The sequence below is a fragment of the Sycon ciliatum genome, chromosome 10 (genome assembly GCF_964019385.1).
Source record: "Sycon ciliatum chromosome 10, ocSycCili1.1, whole genome shotgun sequence".
Lineage (NCBI taxonomy): Eukaryota > Metazoa > Porifera > Calcarea > Leucosolenida > Sycettidae > Sycon > Sycon ciliatum.
Genome location: NC_088652.1, coordinates 27,318,403 through 27,336,619, shown reverse-complemented (window position 1 = coordinate 27,336,619; position 18,217 = coordinate 27,318,403). Strand labels below are relative to the sequence as shown.

Sequence of the window (18,217 nt, the reverse complement as noted above, 5' to 3'; positions counted from 1 at the left end):
ACCACACGCTTCTTTCCGAACTTGACACTTGACTGACTCACGACCGCCATCCGGAGCACACGAGGAGCACGTTGCACCTTCCGCTCGGCAAACCTGAAAGAAAGCCTCATCCCTCTGGAAATTTCAACTCTCCAGTGCTCAGGCTACTACCTTTGAACGGCTACAGACAAGAGTGGCACGTGTGATCCTGCGGCAGTATGGCGTGTACCCTCCTCAAACGGAGCCGAAAGCCTCACCTCTAGTGGCCCAGCATCACATGGCGAAGACACATTCAGTGCCTTCTTGAGCTCCACCACCTTATCAATAGCCAGATGACGACCCTGGAGGACCTAGGCTACTCAGTGTCAAACAGCGCCAGGCGCCCCCAACATCTACTCCCACCTGCTAGAGCCAGCACACACACCCGTGCCACCTTTCTCTTTGTCACCAATGCCACATGGAACTCCCTCCCGGCTGCCATTCGTACTGTATCCAGCTCAAAATATTTTACCGCTCTTGTCCGCACACACTTTGCTATCACCCGTTATGAGCCCTCTGGTTTCATTCCACGTAGAGTAGCGATGTCATAGAGCACTGTGTTAAAGTACTTCCACCCGGCATCATTCTATTTCCTATTTTTATTTTTCTCCTCAGCTTCTTCTTCATAAGCTTTTGACGAAGACTCCCTCGATTTAGGCTAAGGCCTGTGGAGAATCCATAAATACAAATACAAAATACAAAGCACCACTCCCTGCTCAATACACAGTGTTTCGGGGAATTCACCCCTCATCAGTTGAGGAGAGCAGTATGTAAGTGGTGCTTTTCAGGCACAATCTTCCTTAGCCTACTCAAGCTCAACTGATGAGGGGTGAATTCCTCATACACTGTGTATTGAGCAGGGAGTGGTGCTTTCTTTAAGGTTTGCCGAGCGGAAGGTGCGACATGCTCCTCGTGTGCTCCGGATGGCAGTCGTGAGTCAGCCAAGTGTCAAGTTCGGCAAGAAGCGTGTGCTCATCGTTGGAGCAATCAACTTCATTGAACTGTTTTGATTTGACAATTGCTGATAAGGCTGTCGCGAACGCGATCGTAATTTCCATAATTATCACTTAGACATAAATTTGTAGTGCTAGAGCCTACTTTTTCTGACCTTGCCGCGCTCCTTCCATATTCTGAATGGCTATAGGCATGCGCAGTATGGTACGCGCGCATATTAGGCACGCGCGATCTTGGCCCGTATAAATTAGGCATGCGCGTTCCTAATCAGCCTCTCCTTTTTATGATCACCAAGATTGACCTCGTGTTCTTATGGCTCTTGTGTGAATCCAAGTTTGCAGGCAGCTCGCCTTTTAGAGCAAGATGTCATGAGTGGATTGTTTGTAGTGCAACTGGCATGAGTATTGTTAGATCAGGGTAGTCGCACGGCGACATTTTCCGGATATGGTGTGAGACCGAGAGCAGATATGGCAGAACCAGACTCCATCAACGCCCAGGCGAAGACGAAACGGAAGGTGCTGCAGGCCCACGTGAAGTTCTTGAAGCAGCGCTCTGCTGAGGCCAACGCATTGCTGTCTGGCACTCCAACTCCGGACGAGATAAGTAGTCTGATTACTGTATTTGCTTCTACGATAAAGAAAGGCGAGGAATTGTTCGACCTGTTTGCTAATGTGGTTTACGACTTTGAGGCTACAAAAAAGGGTGATAAAGAGAAAAAGAAACACGATGAGCAGTATGTCGATGTGGTTGTGGAATTAATTACGGAATGCAATGATCTATTGGCACAGTTACGAGGAAAGTCAGCACAGTGTAAAACAGCATCCCCAGTGGAGATAATAGATCTGACGAAGGTCATGGAAGCCAATACGAAAACACAGGCAGAAACAGCGAAGCTATTAAACCAGTTTGTCTCAGAACAAAGTGCGGCCAATGGCACTCCAGTCACAGTATCAAGTTCAACGAAGCTTCCTGTCCTAAAAATACCTGTGTTCAATGGCAATGTGTTGCAGTACCCAGAATTCATTGACATGTTTGAATCCACTGTTCACAATAATACCAAGCTGTCCAATGTGGAGAAATTAGTGTACTTGAGAAATCACCTGAGCGATGCAGCACTAGATACCATAACGGGCATTACCTTAACGGGCAAGAATTATGCAGCAGCATTAGGGCTCCTAAAAGAGCGATTTGGAAAGCCACAAGTAATTGCCAACATGACGTATCACAAGCTTGTTACCATTAAGCCACCAGTGAACACACCAGTAGCGTTACGGAAGTTCCAAAATGAAGCAGAGGCGCACTTGCGGTGTCTGAAATCAGCTGGTTCAGACTAGGCCTCAGCGGCTAATGCTAGCATTAAAAGTAGCATTAAAGGCCTTTTTTGGAAACTAGCATTGCTCTAGCATTGCAAGCAGGTTTTATGGGGTAAAAAGCATTAAAAGGGGCCTGGGGGCTAAAAACCTTTCCAAGGCATACGCTGCAATGACCCATATGGTAATGTTTGCACCAATTATGGGGTCTGGGCCTCTTCTGGCACACAGCAAGTGCACAACAGGATTCAAGGGTACATATATGCCATACAGTAACAAAATGGGTACTCTTGGTCCGGCCACAGTCAAAATACCGTTACCGCTAGCGTTATCGTCTCAATGCTAAGGGTGCCTATTTGGAAGCGCCAAACCTACGCTACACACATGCCGTGATCCACGCGACTTGGCATTCTTGCGTCACAAGGCACGTGATTTCACCGTGCATCTTGCAATAAGATTCAAAAACTGCGCTCAGGCCTTCAGTCACTTTTGCATCAACAGTCGCACAAAAAATTATTGGTGGCGCAAGGAGAAGCTTGTCGTTTGGAGTGACAAGTGATCACCGCTGCTTTTCCTTGTCAGAGTCAACACTACACTTTGTTCTGCGGCCTTGGGAGTAGTGTTGGAGTAGAAATTGCTGAGGAGACGTCGCGGAGGGGCGAGCTTTCCTGCGCAGGTATGACTTTGGCCGTATTTCAGCATGGTCGAGTGGAAAAATTCAAAAAAGTTTATTTCAAGAAAACCCCAAAGGGTGCACCCTTAGCAAGCCTCAACACTGACAGACCACCTGGAAGTGGAGCTCATGCTCCAGTACAACCGCGGTCGGCTCGGCCATGAGCTGTGAGTTCCCAAGCCGTAATGGGACACGAAGATAGTTGCCAGACATTGTCCACCGTGTATCGACTACTAGTATCGCATTTCTATCTTTAATTTACCATGGTGCCCTGGTTCATCTGATCGTGTCTACAATGAAATTAGACACAAGACCATCCGAAAAAGTATTTCAGTACACCATTTTCTTTCCTTTTTATTGGTGCTGAAACTAGCATTAATGCTGCAAACGAGCACTCAACCTAGCATTAGCAACCAAAATAACTAGCATTGCCAAAAGCATTTTTGCCCCAAAAAACTAGCATTAGCCGCTGAGGCCTAGTTCAGACATCCAGCAAGAGATAATAGTACCGCTACTGATGTCAAAACTGCCAAAAGCAATAATCATTGATATGGAGAAAAGAAAAACCGGTGACAATTGGTCTGTGGGCAAACTACTTACGGTCTTGGGTGCATTAATTGATATCCTTGAAGCAAGTGATCACATGGCATCTGTACACTTCACACCTTCTAATGGGCGGGTACACAGGGAAACAAACCAAGAGGGTATGGCCACCAGTTCCTTACTAATGAATCAGACCACGCACAAAGGCCCGAAATGTTGGTATTGTGGAGGGTCACACTACACGGATGAATGCCCAGCATATCCAACGTATGAGAAACGGAAAGAGAAAATCACAAATGAATGTTTCGTATGTCTGAGGAAAGGACATAGTGCAGCAGATTGCAGAGCTGGTGCACGTACATGCTACCATTGTGGGAAACGTGGGCATCATCGGTCATTATGCATGAAGAAATTTGATCCACAATCCAGGCTAGATCCAAAGGCACGAGAATTCAAAAGTGCAAAGCCAACCAATGTTCAATCTTGCAATGCAGAGCCAGTGCCGCCTGTGGCTGACGTACATGCAACAAATGAAGTTTACTCCCAGAGCAATGTGGTACTAATGCAAACAGCAATGGCAGAAATCCAGAATGGTGACCACACTTGCAACGCACGCATCTTGTTCGACACTGGGTCGTCCCGTTCATTTGTGCACAGAAATGTCACTACCTCACTACACAGTAAACCAGTTGGTCAAGATGTTTTGGCAGTAGCCGGGTTTGGTTCCAAGACCAGAACTACTCGCACTTACCCTAGGGTAGAGTTACAAGTCAAATTACGTGATGGCTCCTTCCAACCGATATCTGCAAATATCACTGACCACATCTCTTGTCCAATGAATATGGCTCCGTTAGATTTGCAATCGCTCAACTCGTCAAGGTCCTTGGTATGGAGTGGGACAAAAACTTGGATGAGCTAGGGCTCACTCCAAACCCAGCTGAACTAAAAAACGTTCAGACGAAGCGACACATGCTGAGCGTGTTATCATCGTTCTACGATCCACTGGGAATCTATTCGCCAATCGTATTCCGCGCGAAGGTTCTACTTCAGGAGATCTGGAAACTGAAGTGCAATTGGGACGATGTCTTGCCAGCAGCTATTCTTACAGAGTGGCATGAGATAGCTCATGACTTATCCGCAGCCAGCCAAACCAGAATACCAAGACTTGCGAGTTTCACTTCCAACGTTGAACCAAGGTATGAGCTCCATGTTTTCTGTGACGCATCAAAGGCAGGCTACGGAGCTGTGGCGTATCTACGCACTATCTCGACGAACGTATCTGTTCGCTTACTCTTTGCCAAGTCTCGTGTGGCACCGTTAAAGGAAACAACAATACCAAGGTTGGAGTTACTCGCAGCCACGCTAGGTGCTCGAATGATCAACTTCTTACGGAAAGAACTACCTCTTCAGCTCACTACGTACTTGTGGTCAGATTCTCAATGTGTGCTGGGATGGGTGAAAGGGAAGGGCAAGGATCTGCCGACGTTCGTAGCACATAGGGTCGCAGAAATCCGCCGCAATGAAGACGTACAATTCTGTTATGTGAACACAAGAAGCAATCCTGCCGATCAACTCTCACGAGGCACCACGACTGCAACCCTCCTCAAGAGTAATCTGTGGTGGACAGGACCCGAGTGGTTGGCGGACATGCAATGGGCACCGGATACTGATCCTTGTCAAGAAGAAGTCGTTCACGCCGCTTTGTCGGGGGAGGGTCCTGTGGAGCAACAGGCGAGCAACCCCCCACCGGCTGGTATTCGTATTGAGAAATCATCATCATTCGCAAAAGTGATCAGGGTTACAGCATGGGTACAGCGTTTCATAAAGTCAGCAAGAAAGTCTCGTCCAACATCACCATACTTATCGGTTGACGAACTTCAGACCGCGGAAATGCTTTGGCGGAAACATGCGCAAGCCACTGATTACTCAGCAGAACTGGAAGCCATCAAGAACAACAAGAAAACCAAGAGCGACTTGATGTTCAAGTTGGGCCTCTTTATTGATAAAGAAGACGGCCTAATCAAGTGCAGAGGCAGGATGAAGCATGCAGAACTGCCATCAAATGCTAAATTCCCGATTCTCCTCTGCGGAAAGAGTGCGCTGACGAGATTGATCATTTCCGATGTACACCAGAGAGTTCTCCACGCCGGCGCTAGTCAAACGCTTGTGGAATTACGTAAACGCTTCTGGGTGACACGAGGTAGAAAAGAGGTCACGAATGTAGTTAATCAGTGCAAGGTATGCAAACGGTTTGAGGGTGGCCCCTTTGCAATGCCCAAGTTCGCACCTCTCCCCAAAGAACGGGTAACCCGCAGCGCACCATTTGTCAGGACTGGCATTGATTACTTTGGGCCCCTGACTGTTAAAGCCAATGGAGAAAACAAGAACGTTTGGGTGGTACTGTTCACTTGTCTGGCAACACGGGCGTTGCACTTAGAGCTTGTACTAGATATGACTACTGACAGCTTTCTAATGGCGTTTAAGCGATTCGTCGCTCGCCGCGGTACACCGGCTACAATCGTGTCTGATAATGCTAAACAGTTTAAATTGGCTGACGTCACCATGGAGCAATTGTGGAAATCCATTAATACCAATGCGGATGTATTCTCGACACTTGCCACTATGGGTATTGAATGGCGGTTCATCGTTCAACTATCACCATGGATGGGAGGGGTGTATGAACGCCTCGTCCAGTCCGTAAAGCGAATGCTCAGGAAATCCCTCGGTAAACGAATTCTAAAGGCCGAAGAACTTTGCACACTGCTGACAGAAGTAGAGGGAATCCTCAAAAGTAGACCTCTCACGTATGTGGGTGAGGATTTCAATGGGTTTATCCTCACACCAGCACACTTCTTGTGCCTCAACAACACTCTAACACTGCCGGGTGAGCAGTTAGATACGAATGATCCAGATTTCTGTGTCAAAGCCTCTGGTGATTTACTTCTCCAGACGTTCAATGTATGTCAGCAGCAGCTGAATCGCTTCTGGCAATTATGGCAAGACGAGTATCTTGCATCACTGAGAGAGCGTGGCGATTACCAGCTACGACAAGGACGTATTCGTGCCAATGACGAGCCAGCAGTTGACACAGTTGTCATCATCCGCGAGGAAACACTGCCCCGAGTTAGCTGGCCAATCGGCCGCATTGTGAAACTGCGCGCATCTTCAGATGGTGAGACAAGATCCGCCACCATTCAGCTCCCTACTGGTAGGACAGTCAGACGGTCACTATGTCATCTTTACCCACTGGAATGTCCATCAACACCAGCTCAGGTGAGTAGTGAACCCGAACCAGTATCGGCGACTGAGAGTGCATCCAGTAGTGTCGCCACCGGCACGACTCGGCCCAAGCGGCACGCAGCAGCTCGGTTTCAAGAACAGCTAGGTGAGCTTATACGAGACGGAGCAGTTTAGTAAGAAGAATGAGTGCACCGGATAGTAAGCTATACTATGATGGTCTGAACACTTGTACACCCACCCACAAACTCACACATGCATACACACATACACACACACACACTTAAATACTGTATATACATACACAGCATGATCACGATTGCCTTCTGATCTTTGTTATGAACATGCTGCTTATGCGAACCTCCTTTGCTACATATACTGCAGCATACATGTTCTATTGAAGTAGTTTAAAAGTAGATTGCCTTATTTCCGAAGGTGAACTTTCAAGATGAGTATTCAGATGCATGAACAGTAAGTTGATCTGAAGTTGTAACTAGTGTCAATATATCATGCAGTCAGTCAGTATAGCAACGGTATCATTGAGTCAAGTTTGATACAGCTCTCCCACCAGTACGTCGTTTAGGTACCGTAGATCATTTTCGGCACAGATTTGTATTCATGAATTTCAAGGCTGACAGTATTCGGAGCTATTTACATTGCATGTTCCTTTCTTGACATTCAGTTCATTGTGTAGATATGTTTACTGAGTATCATTCTTCATTTCTTCTCGCTGGCCGGAATGTCGCGAACGCGATCGTAATTTCCATAATTATCACTTAGACATAAATTTGTAGTGCTAGAGCCTACTTTTTCTGACCTTGCCGCGCTCCTTCCATATTCTGAATGGCTATAGGCATGCGCAGTATGGTACGCGGGCATATTAGGCATGCGCGATCTTGGCCCGTATAAATTAGGCATGCGCGTGCCTAATCAGTCTCTCCTTTTTATGATCACCAAGATTGACCTCGTGTTCTTATGGCTCTTGTGTGAATCCAAGTTTGCAGGCAGCTCGCCTTTTAGAGCAAGATGTCATGAGTGGATTGTTTGTAGTGCAACTGGCATGAGTATTGTTAGATCAGGGTAGTCGCACGGCGACAAAGGCGGAGTACACAAAGTCAATCTCTATAACTGATCATTTACCAACACATAGCTATATGATAGTTGGTTTGAGAATTCGCCGAAAAACGATAATGATTTGAAGGCAGTGATGATAAGGAGACGCTCCGTTTCCAGCGCGACAAACAGCTCGTGAACCCCAGATGGCATCACAATTTCGTACTGTTGTGCCCAGCGCGGGCTTGCGACTAGCTGGTTTAGAGGTGACATCGTTGTGAATGACGGGTGGTCTATGTCTGTTCTCACCGTCCAGGCGCGACACTGACTCACGGTGCTATCTGATGTTCACGAGGTGTTTGTCGCGCTGGAAACGGAGCGTCTCTGTAAGTTTGTATTCCTGGTGATGTTTGTGCCTGAAGAGCACTATATAAGAGGTTCTCTTCCGGCACAATCTTCCTCAGCCTACTCAAGCTCAACTGATGAGGTTTGAATTCCCCGAGACACTGTGTATTTAGCAGGGAGTGGTGCTTTCTTGCAGGTTTGCCGAGTCGAAGGTTCAATGGCCTTCTCGTGTTCTCTGGATGGCAGTCGTGAGTCAATCAAGTGTCAGGTCAAGTCGGCGAAACGCCACGAGCTCCAGTGTGGGAGCAAACCCATTCCTAAAAAATTACAGTTTAAGTAAAGAGATAAATTTAGATTAATCACGGACGCAGCGCTATTACTCCAAATGCAGTCAATAACAGTGTCCTTGCAGGGAATGAAATATACCCAATCATAGAGAAGGGTAGGATCAGCTCCTCGTGGAAATATACCATTTCCTGTCTTTCTTGATTAGTACAAGCTCACATATATTCCGAGTGCAGAGATGGAAAACGTCTAGTTCCTTGCCACATGGTTGTTATAAAATAAAACTTATAATGCCCATTTTGGTTACCTTATGATTTCATTGTAATGATTAGAACTCGTTCTAGAACGAGAAACCCTGATTTGCGACGACCTGGCTTTATCCCGATATGGTAAGCATAAACAAAATACTGTAAAACCGGAAAGTTTAACGAGTTACAACATCTAACGTTTTAACGACCAATTTTTCGTTCTTTGAAAAAACGTTATCCTTATCGCTAGACAACTAGATGTCTGTGTAAAGATTCGCATACAGATGTGTGGCCAGGTAGCCATCGTTAATCTTTCTGCACGTAATCATGCCAAAATTACAAAAACGTTAAACTTTTTGTTCGTTAGACTTTCCGGTTTGACAGTACTCTCTGCCTCCGTTGTAGTTAGCATATCCAGCACACTGGCTGTGCATCCTAACTGTGACTATAGTAGTCATCTTGTCAACCTCACACTGGTCTGATGCAGTGGAGTAAGATATATGTGTTACGTACTCAGATATCAAAAGAGTATCGCAGGCCATAATAAAGGGTTCGAGTGCTGGTGATGACAGTCAATATTTTCTTCAGAGCGTTTCTTTTTGCACCTTGTTCTCAAAGAAATGAATGCTTTGTTTGTTGGGCCGCACCGCGTGCTTTATTGTGCGGGAAGTGTGTGTTCAAGTGAGGGCTGAGAACTGTGAAATCACAGGAAGCGAGAGTTTCGAAGTCAGAAGAAAATGTTGAACGGTAGCTACTAGTCTGCTACTTTGATGACCGCTACCCATTATGGTAGTGTTAGTGCATTGCTTGATACAACATTCATCCTCAACAAAATGTGGGAAAAGAAAGGAATTGCTGGTCATAATCTGGTTTTCCAGTTTTGATTTCTGGTACTGCCGCTAGGGTTTATTGGGTGTTAGCGGCTGTCGTGAGTTCCCCCCGGGACGGGACACGAAAATTAATTTACTTTTATTTTTTATTTTTTATTACAAGTCAAATTTCCCCGTTGACACATTTTCATCCAACAAATGGACAGTGAGATAGTATTCGAATAGTTTTGATAAGTAGTAGAACGTTACTATACAAGATTACACTTGGGATCATTGCTACATACATGCACAATATTTTATCAGCATGTGCGAACTTGAAAACAGCACAGCGCCTCTTGAAGCGAAAAGATACGTACCAGGCATGCGTGCTCCAGAAGTAGGATAAGCGATATATAGCAGGACTGATTTGTCAAAAAAGAACCATACAGACACGTGTAGCGCAATTGAATTTTTTATTGAATGGCAAATATAGAAAAACGTTCCGTCTATGGTAGAACTGAAATAGAAAACAAGGAATGAAACAGTACATAACAACTCGAACACAATGAAAATGATAATGTTTTGGATGTTGCACAGGTTGAAGTTAGCATGTAAACAGTGACCTTTTCGATATCGGATTGGATTGTAAACGACATTTACGCTACTTGTGGTTCAAAACGGGCCTATCAGTAACATTTTCCATAATCTTTAAAACAATCTTTCTGTTTACTGGGTTTGTATTTGCATGGTATTCCATGTTGTTTTGCACATTGAAAGACTTGTCACGATGGCTGACAATTGATCAGGTTCTCTCAGGGATGGATCCGCTCATGACGTTTTAGGTCGGAATTCTTGGTGAAAGACTTTCCGCATTCCTTACACCAACATGGTTTCTCCCCAGTATGGATTCGTTGATGATATGCGAGAGTTGACATTTGACGGAATGCCATTCCACATACTTTACACTTGTATGGTTTTTCACCAGTATGGATGCGTTGATGCACTGTGAGGTGTGCTGACCTCTTGAATGACTTGTCACACAATTTACACTTGTATGGCCTCTCTCCAGTATGGGTACGTTCATGAACTGTCACGCTGTGGCTTTGGGAAAACTTTTTATCACAGTAATTACACTTGTATGGCTTCTCCCCGGTATGGATACGTTTATGAACAAGTAGATCGTTATTGCTACTGAACCGCTTTGCGCAGTACGTGCACGCAAACGTTTTGTCTCCTGAGTGAAGTCGTGCATGACGGGTAAGATAAGATCGCGTAGTGAAATATTTATCACACACTTTACACTTGAACAATTTCTCTTCTGAATGTGTACATTCATGAGATGCTAGACAAGACTGTGTAGAAAATGATGTATCGCAATGCTTACATTTATACGTTTTTTCTCCAGGATTTGAATGTCCACGATCGAGCCTATCGGGCTGGCGTTCAAGTGCCTTTCCGGTTTCTTCACAGAGTGTATTGTCTGGATTTAGAAGGTCAGCTTGAAGTTGACAAACTACGTCCTGGACCAGCTCAGTGGCATGACGATTGTTGATCCCGTCACGAACGAGGTTTTTGGGAACGTCAGGTAAGCTAGCCACTGGAGAAGATACTGGAAAATGGCCGAAGTTGGGCACAAGCCCGGCGTGAACGTTCATATCGGCAGATTTGCTGGAGTAATTGCCATATTCAGAGTGAAACGCTACTTCCTCGTAGCCTGTGGAGTGTTTTGAAACGGGTTCGGGATGCCCATTAACAGTTGCGCTACTTTCATCTTGTGAAATTTGCTCCTTCTCCCCAGCCGATGTCAAGGGATCCAAACTTGGGTTTGCGACAGCTGTGATTGAAGCATCAATGGGCTTTGAATCCTTGCTCCTCTTGATTTCTCGTCGAGGGTCCCTGGAGATTTCTGACACCAGGTCCATGGGTGGATGGTCTTGAAGGACACCGGAGATAGATGTTTCTGTACTCCACGGGCAGAAAGAGGTACTCTGAAGAGAATAATGGGAAGAGGAGACTTCTGATGTGGCTACTTGATAACCGCTATTGGGGTATGCGTGTTGAAGAGCTGAGTAAGGTGTCCTATAAGATGGAGCAGTTGGCGGTGGAGTACACGGAACTGCTCTTCTGCTGGTCCATATCACTAATGGAGGCAGTGGTGAGAGTGCATCAAGGTCAATACTTTCATCAGAAGTCCAGTCACAAACGTCCATGATTTACGCACTTCAACAATTTTCACAACCGTAATTCTCCTTCCTAACAATGCGAAATATCCTAATTCCAAACAACAACTAAAATGATTGAAGTAGCAGAAACGCAGTTCAAATGGAAAGACGAGTCTCCCTAGTTGTAGCCAATAGTTTTGTACTTAGTAGCAGCTGGTGTTACCCCTTACTAAGTATATGAAAAGTGTGCCAAATCGACACGTCAACACAGTTCACATCTATTTCTAGCACTGTACATTAACCTGATACTATACTAGAATGATATGAAATCACGCACATACACTCAATCACATAATTATGGTACAAAAAACCCAACTCACACATTATGTATCTAATTGCGTCTTCATCTCCCCTTCTGACTTGCAATCAAACAATTTGAAAAATGCATGTCACGCTGACTCTTCAACACCAGACTTGAGATAGTGAAATTTGAGACTCTTTGTTTCTAGGTAATTATTATTGGTTTCATGGACGCTCTCTCGCATCGTGTGAGATGTCATAGGTAGGTTTTGGATTATGTGACATGGTCTACAATATTTATCTGAGCACTTACCACTGATGTGCATGTAACATTCTTCTACTATCATCACGTTAGGGGCCGTCCGGGGTTATCAATAGTTTTTGGGATCCTCAGGTAAGGTAGCCACTGGAGAAGATACTGGAAAATGGCAGAAATACCAGAAAGCTTTAGTAGTTCTCAGCACCCATCCACCTACCCTTTCTGCAGGTAAAACGAATTACAACAAAATACAACTGCGCCTTGATCCTAGAGGGTGGTGGCGTTCTCACAGCGGATGCGGAAAACTCGGCTTCCAGCTGAGTCTCACGCGAACCGTGAAATTTATTTTATTTTATTATTTATTGATGTCAAGTTTCGACACCCAGAAGTAACTGGGCATTCTCAATCTGCATTCATTACATATTTTCAAAATGAAACTCACTCAAATCCACACACCCCCAAACGAAAAATTTTCGTTTTGAAAATACTATTGGTAACCTTGGACGGCCCCTTAAAGCTGTGAAAGGACAAAGGTGTAAGCGTGGCAGGGCAAACAAAACAGTGAAACCACACCTCATGTAATTTCCTTGGTGCCCTCAATGGTATAGTTTTTTAAGCAAACTCCACAAGTCCCAGTCCTTAATAAATAATGAGTTGAAGGCAGTGATGATAAGGAGAGGCTCCATTTGCAGCGCGACAAACACCTCGTGAACACCAGATAGCATCACGTTTTCGTACAGAGCGGGCTTGCGACTAGCTGGTTTGGAGGTGACAGCGTTGTGAGTGACGGATGGTCTACGTCTGTTATCAACGTCCAGGAGCCACAATAACTCACGCTGCTATCTGGTGTTCACGAGGTATTTATCGCACTCAAAACGGAGCGTCTCTGTAAGTTTGTATCCCTGGTGATGTTTGTGCCTGGAGCTGAGAGAACTTTGTAAGTGGTGCTCTTCAGGCACAATCTTCCTCAGCCTTCTCATGCTCAACTGATGAGGTGTGAATTCCCCGAAACACTGTGTATTGAGCAGGGAGTGGTGCTGTCTTACAGGTTTGCCGAGTCGAAGGTTCGATGGACTTCTCGTGAGCTCTGGATGTGAATCGTCAGTCAATCAAGTGTCAAGTCAAGTCGGCGGAATAGCGCGAGCTCCAGTGTTGTAGCAAACACAATCCTAAAAATATTGCAGTTAAAGTAACGAGATATAAATAGATTAAGCACAGACGCAGCGCTATTACTCCAATTGCAGTCAATAACAGCGTCCTTGCAGGGAATGCAATACACCCAATCATACAGAGGGGAAGATCAGCTCCTCGTGGAAATATACCATTTCCTGTCTTTCTTGATTCGTACAAGCTCACATTTTTTTCGAGTGCAGAGATGGAAAAAGTCTAGTTCCTTGCCACATGTTTGTTATAATGCCCATTTTGGTTACCTTATGATTGCACTGTAATTATTAGTACTCGTTCTAGAACGAGAAACCCTGATTTGCGACGACCTGGCTTTATCCCGATATGGTAAGCATAAACAAACACTGTAAAACCGGAAAGTTTAACGAGTTACAACATCTAACGTTTTAACGACCAATTGTTTCGTTCTTTGAAAAAACGTCATCCTTATCGCTAGATAACTACATGTCTGTGTAAAGATTCGCATACAGATGTGTGGCCAGGTAGCCATAGTTAATCGTTCTGCACGTAATCATGCCAAAATTACAAAAACCTAAAACTTTTTGTTCGTTAGACTTTCCGGTTTGACAGTACTCTCTGCCTCCGTTGTTGTTAGCATATCCAGCACACTGGCTGTGCATCCTAAATGTGACTATAGTAGTCATCTTGTCAACCTCACACTGGTCTGATGCAGTGGAGTAAGATATATGTGTTACGTACTCAGATATCACAAAGAGTATCGTAGGCCATAAGAAACGGTTCGAGTGCTGTTGATGACAGTCAATATTTTTTTCAGAGCGTTCCTTTTTGCACCTTGTTCTCAAAGGAATGAATGCTTTGTTTGTTGGGCCGCAACGCGTGCTACGTTGTGTGGGAAGTGTGTGTGTGTTCAAGTCAGGGCTGCGAACCTTGAAATCACAGGAAGCGAGAGTTTCGAAGTCAGAAGAAAATGTTGAACGGTAGCTACTAGTCTGCTACTATGATGACCGCTACCCATTATGGTAGTGTTAGTGCATTGCTTGATACAACATTCATCCTCAACAAAATGTGGGAAAAGAAAGGAATTGCTGGTCATAATCAGTTCTGGTTTTCGAGGTTTGATTTCTGGTACTGCCGCTAGGGTTTATCGGGTGTTAGCGGCTGTCGTGAGTTCCCTTCGGGAACGGACACGATAATTTACTTTTATTTTTTATTGACAGTCAAATTTCCCCGTTGACACATTTTCATCCAACAAATGGACAGTGAGATAGTATTCGAAGAGTTTTGATAAGAAGTAGAACGTTACTTAACAAGATGACACTTGGGATCATTGCTACATACATGCATCATATTTTATCAGCATGTGCGAACTTGAAAACAGCACAGCGCCTCTTGAAGCGAAAAGATCCGTACCAGGCATGCGTGCCCCAGAAGTAGGATAAGCGATATATAGCAGGACTGATTTGTCAAAAAAATCATACAGACATGTGTAGCGCAATTGAGCCTTTTAATGAATGGCAAATATAGAAAAAAGTTCCGTCTATGGTAGAACAAAAATGGAAAACAAGGAATGAAACAGTACATAACAACTCGAATACAATGATAATGATAAGGTTTTGGATGTTGCACATGTTGAAGTTAGCATGTAAACAGTGACCTTTTTGATATCGGATTGGATTGTAAACGACATTTACGCTACTTGTGGTTCAAAACGGGCCTATCAGTAACATTTTCCATAATCTTTAAAAGAATCTTTCTGTTTACTGGGTTTGTATTTGCATGGTATTCCATGTTGTTTTGCACATTGAAAGACTTGTCACGATCGCTGACAATTGATCAGGTTCTCTCAGGGATGGATCCGCTCATGACGTTTTAGGTCGGAATTGTTGGTGAAAGACTTTCCGCATTCCTTACACCAAAATGGTTTCTCCCCAGTATGGATTCGTTGATGACATACGAGAGTGGATATATGCCGGAATGCTTTGTCACATACCTTACAGTTGTATGGTTTCTCACACGAATGGATGCGTTGATGCTCTGTGAGATGTGATTTCGTCGTGAATGACTTGTCACACAAGTTACACTTGTATGGCTTCTCCCCGGTATGGATACGTTTATGAACAAGTAGATCGTATTTGCTACTGAACCGCTTTGCGCAGTACGTGCACGAAAACAATTTGTCTCCTGAGTGCAGTCGTACATGACGGGTAAGATGAGATCGCGTAGTGAAATCTTTATCACACACTTTACACTTGAACGATTCCTCTTCTGGATGTGTACATTCATGAGAAGTTAGACAAGACTGAGTAGAAAATGATGTATCGCAATGCTTACATTTATACGTTGTTTCTCCAAGATATGAATGTCCACGATCGAGCCTATCGGGCTGGCGATCAAGTGCCTTTCCGGTTTCGTCACAGAGTGTATTGTCTGGATTTAGAAGGTCAGCTTGAATTTGACAAACTACGTCCTGGACTAGCTCAGTGGCATGACGATTGTTGATCCCGTCATGAACGAGATTTTTGGGATCCTCAGGTAAGCTAGCCACTGGAGAAGATACTGGAAAACTGCCGAAAATGGGTACAAGCCCGGTGTGAACGTTCATATCGGCAGATTTGCTGGAGTAATTGCGGTATCCAGTGTGGAACGCTACTTCCTCGTAGCCTGTGGAGTGATCTGAAACGGGTTCGGGATACCCGTTAACAGTTGCGCTACTTTCATCTTGTGAAATTTGCTCCTTCTCCCCTGCCGATGTCAAGTGATCCAAACTTGGGTTTTCGACAGCTGTGGTTGAAGCATCAATGAGCTTTGTATCCTTGCTCCTCTGGATTTCTCGTCGAGGGTCGCTGGAGATTTCTGACACCAAGTCCATGGGTGGATGGTCTTGAAGGACACCGGAGGTAGATGTTTCTGTACTCCACGGGCAGAAAGAGGTACTCTGAAGAGAATAATGGAAAGAGGAGACTTCTGATGTGGCTACTTGATAACCGCTATTGGGGTATACGCGGTGAAGAGCTGAGTAAGGTGTACTATAAGATGGAGCAGTTGGCGGTGGAGGACACGTGACTGCCCTTCTGCTTGTCCATATCACTAATGGAGGCAGTGGTGAGAGTGCATCAAAGTCCACACTGTCCTCAGAAAACCAGTCACAATCGTCCATGATTTACGTACTTCAACAGTTCTCACAACCGTAATTCTCCTTCCTTACAATGCGAAATATCCTACTTCGAAACAACAAATTAAATACTTGAAGTAGCAGGAACGTAGTTCAAATAGGAAGATAAGTCTCCCTAGTTGTAGCCAATATAATTAGTAGCAGCTGGTGTTACCCCTTACTAAGTCAATGAAAAGTGTGCCAAATCGACACGTCAACACAGTTCACATCTATTTCTAGTACTGTACATTAACCTGATACTATACTAGAATGATGTGAAATCACGCGCATACACTCAATCACATAATTATGATACAAAAACCCAACTCACACATGATGTCTTTAGTTTCGTCTTCATCTCCACTTGTGACTTGCAATCACACAATTTGAAACGTGCATGTCATGCTGACTCTTCAACACCAGACTTGAGATAGTGAAATCTGAGACTAATCGTTGCTAGGTATTAATTGAGGCATCGACGTTCTCTCGCCGCGTATGAGATATCATAGGTAGGTTTTGGATTATGTGACATGTTCTACAACATTATTCTGAGCGCTTACCACTGACATACATGTCATATTCTTCTTCTTTCATCACGTTAAAGCTGTGAGTGGACAAATGTGTAAGCGTGCGCAGTGCCAAAAATATATAAATGAAACCACACGTCATGCAATTTCTTGTTACTCTCAATGGTATAGATTTTGAAGCAAATTCTAATGTACATGTAAATTCACTACGAAGATTACAGTACAAAGCACAGTTCGCAACTCCACACAAGTCCAAGTCCATTGTGTACTATCTCAGGATTCATTGGCAATCTAGGACCAAAAGATGATTACCCTATTCAGAGTGGATGATGGACAACAATATTGCAAGAAAACAAGAAGATTACTTCAGGAGAGAACGAGGAAATGAAGCATAATCAAAGACTGTCTATCTCAGCCAATATGTCCTAACTTGAACTGTTTTACGAACTTAGAAGTTGCGACTTCGGCGATAAAAGTCATGAAGTTGGTTGCTCCAACGAGGAGCACACACTTCTTGCCGAACTTGACACTTGACTGACTCACGACCGCCATCCGGAGCACACGAGGAGCACGTTGCACCTTCCGCTCGGCAAACCTGAAAGAAAGCCTCATCCCTCTTGAAATTTCAACTCTCCAGTGCTCAGGCTACTACCTTTGAACGGCTACAGACATGAGTGGCACGTGTGATCCTGCGGCAGTATGGCGTGTACCCTCCTCAAACGTAGCCGAAAGCCTCACCTCTAGTGGCCCAGCCTCACATGGCGAAGACACATTCAGTGCCTTCTTGAGCTCCACCACCTTATCAATAGCCAGATGACGACCCTGGAGGACCTAGGCTACTCAGTGTCAAACAGCGCCAGGCGCCCCCAACATCTACTCCCACCGGCTAGAGCCAGCACACACACCCGTGCCACATTTCTCTTTGTCACCACTGCCACTTGGAACTCCCTCCCGGCTGCCATTCGTACTGTATCCAGCCCAAAATATGTTACCGCTCTTGTCCGCCCACACTTTGCTATCACACGTTATGAGCCCTCTGGTTTCATTCCACGTAGAGTAGCGATGTCATAGAGCACTGTGTTAAAGTACTACCACCCCGCATCATTCTATTTCCTATTTTTATTTTTCTCCTCAGCTTCTACTTCATAAGCTGTTGACGGAGACTCCCTCGATTTAGGCTAAGGCCTGTGGAGAATC

The 18,217-nt window shown here is 44.8% G+C and overlaps 3 protein-coding genes across 3 annotated transcripts; 2 read left to right on the top strand and 1 right to left on the bottom strand.

Moving 5' to 3' along the window:
• Nucleotides 1-1,439: 1,439 nt before the first annotated feature.
• LOC135826810 (uncharacterized) lies at nt 1,440-2,306 on the top strand. The gene has a single exon (XM_065339413.1). The coding sequence runs from the start codon at nt 1,440-1,442 to the stop codon at nt 2,304-2,306; it is 867 nt and encodes a 288-aa protein (XP_065195485.1).
• Nucleotides 2,307-4,386: 2,080 nt separating this feature from the next.
• Nucleotides 4,387-6,912, top strand: LOC135826808 (uncharacterized). Its single transcript, XM_065339412.1, has one exon. The coding sequence runs from the start codon at nt 4,387-4,389 to the stop codon at nt 6,910-6,912; it is 2,526 nt and encodes an 841-aa protein (XP_065195484.1).
• Nucleotides 6,913-9,692: 2,780 nt separating this feature from the next.
• LOC135826374 (zinc finger protein 3-like) lies at nt 9,693-11,863 on the bottom strand. Its single transcript, XM_065338986.1, has one exon. It carries the CDS (start codon nt 11,683-11,685, stop codon nt 10,288-10,290), a length of 1,398 nt encoding a protein of 465 aa, XP_065195058.1. The 5' UTR covers nt 11,686-11,863; the 3' UTR covers nt 9,693-10,287.
• Between the last annotated feature and the right edge of the window lie 6,354 nt (nt 11,864-18,217).

Bases quoted from the DNA above. Each gene is read 5' to 3' on its own strand.
- LOC135826374 (XM_065338986.1), bottom strand. From the start codon at position 11,685: ATGGACGTTTGTGACTGGACTTCTGATGAAAGTATTGACCTTGATGCA.
- LOC135826810 (XM_065339413.1), top strand. From the start codon at position 1,440: ATGGCAGAACCAGACTCCATCAACGCCCAGGCGAAGACGAAACGGAAG.
- LOC135826808 (XM_065339412.1), top strand. From the start codon at position 4,387: ATGGAGTGGGACAAAAACTTGGATGAGCTAGGGCTCACTCCAAACCCA.